Source organism: Cyclopterus lumpus, chromosome 7, assembly GCF_009769545.1.
Source record: "Cyclopterus lumpus isolate fCycLum1 chromosome 7, fCycLum1.pri, whole genome shotgun sequence".
Taxonomy (NCBI): Eukaryota; Metazoa; Chordata; class Actinopteri; order Perciformes; family Cyclopteridae; genus Cyclopterus; species Cyclopterus lumpus.
In genome coordinates, this window is record NC_046972.1 from 8,690,983 (window position 1) to 8,699,521 (window position 8,539).

At 43.0% G+C, this 8,539-nt stretch overlaps 1 protein-coding gene across 3 annotated transcripts in view; it reads right to left on the reverse strand.

The window, feature by feature from the left end:
- sema3bl (sema domain, immunoglobulin domain (Ig), short basic domain, secreted, (semaphorin) 3bl) overlaps nt 1-8,539 on the reverse strand; it is a 58,771-nt gene that overhangs the window by 36,546 nt on the left and 13,686 nt on the right. For all 3 annotated transcript variants that reach the window (XR_004609710.1, XM_034536826.1, XM_034536827.1), the window contains exons 2-3: nt 6,423-6,583; nt 1,566-1,628 (exon numbers count right to left, since the gene is read on the reverse strand). Coding sequence is in view for 2 of the 3 variants with exons in the window: in XM_034536826.1 (XP_034392717.1) it covers nt 1,566-1,628; nt 6,423-6,583 (224 nt within the window). In the remaining variant the exon portion in view is untranslated. The remainder of the gene's footprint in view (nt 1-1,565; nt 1,629-6,422; nt 6,584-8,539) is intronic.

Genomic DNA, 8,539 nt, shown 5'->3' on the forward strand with positions numbered 1-8,539 from the left:
CCCGTATTGTAGCGCCAAATCGGTTTTATCCTCTGGGGAGCATCGATGTCTGCAGAAAACTTTGAAGTCTTGACCTGAGTGCTGGATCAACCTACCGGACGGTGCCGGTAGCGCGGCTAAAAGTATTTTCCTGAAGACGGTTACACAACCTGCTTTCTTTGTCAGGTCTTTCTTTCCCGTTTACGACGTTCCAAAACCGTAGTTATCTTCGTCTTCTGCTCGCCTCCCCTCCTCCTCATCTGCCGTGAAGTACAACATACCTCATCCAGGCTAACAAACAGAAAGCTGAGTCAGCTTGTGAGGAGGGAAACGACTCAAGGTGCTGACACATTCCTGGACACTGGTTCCATTCATCATACCTTATTTTTTTTAAGCTGAAATTTTACTCCAAAATGGTTTGTTTCTTATACATTAGTTGAGGTATTGGATTCAGAATCCCCCTCTCCTCTCTTCTCTTGTTGTAAACATTGTCATAATTACATGAACACTATCCTCCCTTTGTTTTTATTCTCTCATATTACCCTCTTGTCCTCTATGTAATACTTTACACCTCCCTCCCCATTTCCTTTTATTTTCCTTAATTCCATCTCCTCCTTCCTCCCGTTGTATTTCCAGCGCTCATTAAGAGAGGAAGTCCTGCCTCAATGTTCCTCCTTCACGGCAACAATAAGTCTATATTTGGCCTTGTTCAGATTTCTTCAGAGTCATTAATAGTCTATAGTTTATTGTGGGAGCAGTATGGCACTAAATTGTCTCAGTATGTAATTACCGTACGTTTGTTATACTGTTGGAGGCACATTCTGCACTTTCCATCACATGTGCTGTTTGGGGACTGTTGTAAAAAAAAGTTCTGCTCTTCAGTTTCGGTCAACGCAGTCACCTCATTAATGGAAAAAGACGAGTCTGTTGGGTTCATTTCTGACCACATTGTCGGAGTTCAAGTTAGTGGAAACAGTTCATGGCAATCCAAGTGGAAGTGGGGACAGAAAGCTAAGCTGGTAGTATAAAAAGCTGCCAAAATAGGCATGCGGCCAGGCAAATAAATTCAACAATCAGCAAACAGACAGGACGTTGGCAACAGAGCCGGTTATCGGGAACAGGCAGGAACGTGGCCTTGATGGCTACAGCAGCAAAGCAACATGGACAATCTTGGAAAGACTGCCTGTACTCTTTCTTACTCCAAGGCTTCTTGAAAGAGTACTAGCTTGGTAGGCTGGAGTACGGGTCAGGTGAGGAGGCGAGTGAACCAGAGCAGACGCGCTGGGAGTGGGAACAGAGAACGTGGCACCGGGTGTTTTATGTTCTGCTTATGAAAGGTAATCCACTAGAATTTGTATATATCACACAAAATCATTTCCATGTGGTGTTGAACCAGGAAATACAACATACATAAGGCCATAAAGGCGTTGTATAGTTTGGGCTTGATGGGTGAGTCCAAAAACACCACTGCTGTTTGTGTCCCGTGCAGAAACCAGGAGTCAGTGTTGATTTATTTGCACCCTCCGAACTTAAATAACGTCCCGTCGTATGAAGATACGTCAAAACAAGCACGAATAAAAAGTTACCTGTGGTTCCTTCCCCGTTTGAATGCAGTCCTCTCTGTTGCCAGGTAATGGAGGCCAGTAAATCTATAAGAAGAAGAGAAAGGTGGAGGAACAGAGGAGAAAAGAAAAAAAACATTTGATGATTAATGACCTCATATCTTTGAAGAAATTCAAACAACCACCTTTATTCAGCCATATTGAAAAATGCAATTGCTTTGTTGAACCCACACAGTGTTTCTGTGAGTCTGTGAATGCAACATGCAACTCGTCAGCCCATGTGCGGTTCAATTTGAGTTATTTCCCCTGCAAATTGAACTCTAGAGCAATGAGAGGGATATTGAGCAGAGCTGAGCTCTACAAGTGATGAAACAAAGGCTTTGGAATGAAGAGCTGAGGACTTTGGGAGTTAACTTTTGGCTTCTAAAGCTGAGACTTTGATTGAGAGATGACACATTTATCATTACACTTATTCCAGTTATATAAAAAGGTTGTTTCTTCCAAATAAAAGAAAAAAACAATGCAGTACAACGCAGATCATTTAGATGTTATATGTCCAGGTTGGGAGAATAACTCTTTGACATGTATGCCTGCACGATGCGGGGAACACTGGATACATATCTTAAAACCCAAAGTATCTGCATGGTTGAATACCACGAGAAGTAAGTGATACACTATTTTTGTTTCTCATAATTTCATTTAAAACCAACTTAAATATTTGATATACCCCAAAAAATGAAGAAAAAAACAACAAGGGGAATCCGTGTGATGATATGAAAGACTTAAAGTGACAATAGATGTAAATATGAAAGTGTTGATCAGTCTTGTTTTTTGTGCCTAAAGTGAAATTGTAGCTTTGGCTGTAAACAAACCAACAAGCAGGAAAGCTATGCTCAGCCAAACCTTCAGAGTATCATAACAAGACCATCAGAAGTTTTAAAAAAGTGCAAAAATAAAAGTCTCTTCAATTTTCAACTTAGGTTCTCACAGTATCGATCCAAGATGTCCAAAAGTCGTCCTCTCATTCTTCCATGAAACGAGGAAAAGCTCAGAAAAGCATGACGTCTCAGTTGGACCTGAAACAATGGGACTAGTTTTCACACTGCTTTCAGAAAATGGAAAAATGATATAAAATTGCCACTGAATAGGAAAGACCAAGTCTGTCATGGCGTGTGAGTGATACTGCAGTTCTGTGCAGACGACCAGAGGATTTGTGCACACAATAATTCTTTTGCTTGGGAACTGGCTGTGTTTTAGGTACCAGGGAGAGAAGAAAGCAGAGAGAAAAGCAAATGGTCCTGACTTGCATTACAATGTGTGCTTCAGTGCGTATGGGGAGCATGTGTGTCTGGGGGGCGGGGGGGGGGGGCACTGTGGTAGCTATGGGGTTTTGAAGAGAGTGTGAGAATGGAAAGTGATCGAAATCCAAGTCGAGAGAGTTGAAACGATGAGGGAATGTTTCTCCTCCCTCGCTCCTCACACCCAGAATTTCACATCAGCATTGAAATCTGAGACGACTTTTGTCATAATTCCAGTTCATCACACAGCGGACTCGCTGTAAATCAGGAAGACTGATCCCTGGCTCACCGAGATTTAAATGATCTGAAAAGTCCTGTACGGGTAAAGGGTGTGAAAATTGGAGTGCATGGAAATACTTTAACCCCCCGAATGTAATAGAAACTGACCATTGTTATTACAAATTCAATGTATAAGATGAATGAAATATCAGATAGGATATGAATGAAGTGGAAAGTGGATTGAAGAAGTCTTCAGGCCAATGCAAACTGGCCTTCGGCTCCAAACATTAATTTCATATCCACTAGTGGTGCAAGTACAACTATTTGTAGCCTATAGACTTACAGTCTTGTTATGTAGGATCAAACTTGTTATGTAGGATCAGACATTTGTGACAGGTATTTATTCCAATATATTTTGCTTCAGGTCAATTTGGTATCATATGCATATCCTATTTGGACAACAACAACATTTAACTGAGTTTAAGTATTTTCTTGGTGAAATGGACAGTATTGAAAACTTGTTTTTAATAGTCAGCTCCACCTCATCTGATTGGAGGGTCCGTCTGACACCCTCCCTACAGTACTCTTGTCTCAAAGCCGACTTGCTAATGTGGGAATCCATGAGAAACAACTATTTGTTTCATGCCTGACTGAAATGAATAAATAATTAGGGCCGCTCTAAAACTTGGCATCAAATAGGCCTAATCTCTGGAGCGGTTTCTTTGGCCCGATGCTGGACTGATATGGATGTGTGCCTGTCGAAAGGCCTGGCTCACACACGCAGCTTGACCTAAGGCAGCCTACAGCATGCCTGACTGATGCTGAAATACTGTGAAATCAGGCCGTAACCCATCTATCGCCCCGGAGTCTCGCTCCGCACGCTTTAGGGAATATGCCCAACCTCCACCGGCCATCCGGGTTCCTTCCTCTGTGTATCTATTTCTTTACACTTTATCAGTGTGACTCCTTTTGCTCTTTCATTTTCATTCGCCCCTCAGACACGATTCACATTACGTCTTTGGGCTTTGAAAGTGGAACAGTGTTTATTTCAACTGCAGGACAAAGTTGGCACCAGAGGCCATTTCTAAAAACACCAAGGAAGGGCAGCAACACAACGCACACTGGATGTACGCGAGTAAACACCGAGCAAAGCCAACCGGCTCTCTGAACAGACTGAAACATATTTCAGATGCCAACCACATCTTCACGCCAAGAGAAAAAAGAAACCAATGTTTTATAGACACTAATCAAAGATTCCTGCTTATGTTTTAAGGAAGGAGAACATTGAATATTTAGTCCATCATGTGAAACATGTACATGACCTATATCACTATTTTCTTTTTTCCTGGGTAATTATCATTGAAAGAATTGTTCCACTTTCCAGATTGGATTCAAGAAGATCCAGTTTGAGCAGAAACACACACATTTCACTGATTTAATGCCATCTGGCTTGCTTTCAACCAACGCCTCGCGTTTAGAATTACGCCTCACTGCCATTTCCATCTTTACTGCACACCGTTGGTTTTATAGTTATCACGGAAGGGGTGGAAAACAATAGGTATTTATGCCAAAGAGATATTGTAAGCTCTGGTGGGCAGAGTTTGAGCTGGATGACAACATGCTAGTGTAAAAGGGATCTGCAATGGATGAAACAACTGGTATTTGCTTGCCAATTATTTACTTCATCCCTGATATGTGGAAGACACTGAGTCATCTTAACAACATTAATATAAAGGAGATGATAACATTGATTTCAAGTCTGGAGACAAGGTTAGTCTGGCTTATCATAAAGAGTGGAGGGTTGAAAAATACATCTCGGCACCTTTTAAAGCTCATAAATAACATGTTGCACCTTGTTGTTTAAAGACAGCTTTTATAGGTTTTATAAGGAGAGTGTTGGTCTGCATTCTTCTAGCTATGCTGGCTGCTTCCTCTCCTTATGCCATGCTAAGCTAAGCTAATTGACTACTGGCTGGAGTTCAGCTGCATGTGCATGTGTTCTCTCAGAGATTATTCCTTTTCTGAAGGTGTTCTTTTCTCCTTCTTTCAGCGTTGGTTTATGGGGTATCTGGCAGATGTGTTTCATCTCTTCAACCTTTGTTTCACTGAACTGCCTTCACAGATGAATTTCATATAACGGCTGGCTCCGTTAGAAGCCCGGGCATTAAGGCTCGAACAGCTTGCAGCCAACTAGAGTATCAGCAAGCTTCATAGGGATCATCAGCCAAGACCGAGAGCGGTGAGAGGAGGCTGAGACGGGAATAAGATGGGCCACATCTGGCTCTCTGTGAACATACATTCCTTGATCACTCATGCACTTTGTGTCATCACAGTCTCCCATGCACTGATACACACACACGCACACACACACACACACACACACACACACACACACACACACACACACACACACACACACGCACACAAACTGGTGCTTTTAGCTAAAGTGCTGAAGCAATCTGGGTTTTCTGTTTTAGAGACTTGTTTCGAGTCACTGAGCTCCCTGCTGGATAGTAAAATATAAATGAATGCTTGTTACACATTTTCCCACAACTATCCTTCAACAGCTATGGAGATGAAATGTGTTAATCTAAGACTGTTCATTTCCCTTAGGTCGAAGCCGTCCAATAAACTGAAGAGATATCACTCAAACTCAAAATTCACAGCTAAACTTATCGATGTATTCTGTTCTACTGGGTGAATGACATGACGTTTGAATTCCATAAGATGCATATTTCTTCACTATTGTTAACATACTTCATCTGGTCCAGCCTGCCATGCATCACAGTAACATACACTCTGATTCTTGACATTACTACATTTAATTTAAAGTAAAAGAAAGCGATAATAAAATCATTCTTCCCTCTTAATGCGATAAATGCATTTCATCCATACACTTGCATGTATACTGCAGGTATATGTACATAGTATAATTGATCAGTTCAAAATAACAAATGTATTCCAGATACCAAGTGGGTCATCTGTTAATTTTTTCTGAAAACTAAGCTTTGTTTATTAGTTTCTGTTCCAATTTCAGTGATGATGCAACAACAGTCAAATAGAATCAAAACGGCTGTTCAGGTTTGAGTCATCACGTAGTAGATTTATGAGCGCAGGAATGCTTCAACAGATGTTCTGCAAAGAGAGAATTCTTGAAAAAACACAAAAATTGTACACCCATTCCTTCAAATCATATATAATCTTCTAGAGTTTTAAGCCACTGCAACGTAAATCAAAATGCAACGATGAACGTAGACTGTACAGTGACTGAACTTTTACAAAGCATCAATCAACGGAGCAGAGTGACAATAAAATACGCAAATAACTTTCACTGTATGCTATTTATTGTCTCCAAAAGCCTCACCTCTTTGGACTCGCTGCTGGCAGGTCCCAGCAGGAGAGAGTAGAGAATATCTTTCCCTCCCAGGAAGAGGCGGTCGCGGTACTCGTCCAGGAAGACCGCGGTAAGAGAGAGCTGGCCATGGTGGCCGCTGAAGATGGACGACCTGTTGGTTGACAGCAGGTCTGTAGAGAGAGAGAGAGAGAGAGAGCAGTGTCATCACTTTTACTTTCACCCAACTTAAAGAGATTCCTTTTAGGCAACAGAGCATGAAAGCCAAGCGGGAGAAGATTAAACAAAACGGTGGTGAGTTCAAATAAAGTTATGATAGCAGTCTTCTGCTCCTTCAACAGGCGGCATCACTCGTGTATTTTAAAACACAGCCAACTCTCATGATGAAGCCGTAGCGATTGTTGAGAGCATAAGGCTCGTTTTCCGCTTCTCACAGTGAAACTAGATCCAGATAAATCTTCTCAACGCCGTAAAGTCGGCTCCCCTGTGGTGCTGCTAACACCTTCAAGTGAGTCTGACACCTTGAGTTCAGACTTGTGCTGGATTGAAAGGGACGTGCACATTCTCTCTTCAGTACCACCACAACCCTGTGTATCCACAAATATACACAAACACCGGATCTGTCTCCAAAACCCTGTCAACGCATCATTTCCGCGCCTTTAAAGGACGTTCTCAGAAAAGACCGACGGAGCCAACCACAACAGGAAATATGAACAATGAATTCAATTCAATTCATTTCGTGTGGCCCAAAATCACAAATGTGCCTTCAGAGGGCTTTACAATCTCTCCTCGGTGTCTCTGCTCAAACGACACCCTCTATTCCGTGACCGTGACATTGGTGCAGGGAAACCTCCCTATAAGTGGGGGAGCAGGCGTCCTGCAGCTGGCTCTCCTCTCTGATCTCGCAGCAGCTTTAAAGTCAACGACTCAGCAGGAGTGGCAGAGAGCGGGTTGAATTCAAGAGGTCAGCACACACACACACACACACACACACCTGTTATATCTGCCTCTCCTCTACCTTCCCTTCGTGACTCTTCTTTCGTATCGCAATTATCTCTCTCTCTCCAACGAGATGCATTTGTGTAGGAGGAGACGTCTCCGGTATGGAGTCCTTCGGATGAATTGGTTTTCCGTCGACCTCTCATCATTCGTCTGTCATGCCCGATATTCCTCTCACTCCTTTTCACTCTTTCCAACACACACACACACACACACACACACACGGTGAGAAAGTAGGCCCAGTCACTCACCACTCAGTGAGGGCATTGACTGAGTGGGGGCCTCCTGTCCCAGCAACACCGTGTCCATCACTGTTGCCTTGCACACACACAGATGATCTGTTTCTTGTAGAAATCTCACAAGCTTCCACGTGCATAAACCTGAATCCTTGACACACACAGACACACACAGGCACACACATCTACTGTATACACAGACACATTCAAACACCTTCACCCTAGATCGCCCTCATTACCAGTGCAGAGTAATGTACCAACACTTTCAACAGTGTAACCCTCGATCATGTTTACTCTGTGTGTACATTCGGTACGGCAGCCACATCAAAACCTGAACCAGCATTGGCTACTCGCGGAAGCTGACCCACATCAAAGCCTGTTAATAAATCTTCTGTAGACAGTTATAAGGGGAATAGTTTTGTAAGACAGACTTGGAGCAGCTGGCAAGAGAATAATGAGCCGGCGCACCAGCAGGAGGACGTTGGGGATGCTCTGCAGTGAGAGAAGGAGTTAGAGAACGGGAGATAATGTTGGACGGGGACGGGCGGGGGAGTGTTGCGGCTTTTAGCAGCTGGTAAAAGTCAGAAAATAATAAGTAGGAAGAGAGATAGGCGGGCAGAGAAAGCCACAAGACAGACAGAGATCGCAAAGATGTGTGATGGATTTATTGAGACAGACGAGGTAAGCAGAGCGAGATCAGCCTTAGATCTGTTTCGCATCAGACGCTGGAGGTCCGTGCCGATGAATCATGAATGCATTCATTATTGTGACTTTTTGGGATATTTACAAAGCTACATCACCGCCGAGCACAAATTAAACGTCAAACACTCGGGGGACATGTAGAAGCTGGAATAAGTGTTTTCATGACACAGTTCATCAGCAGAACATGCAGGC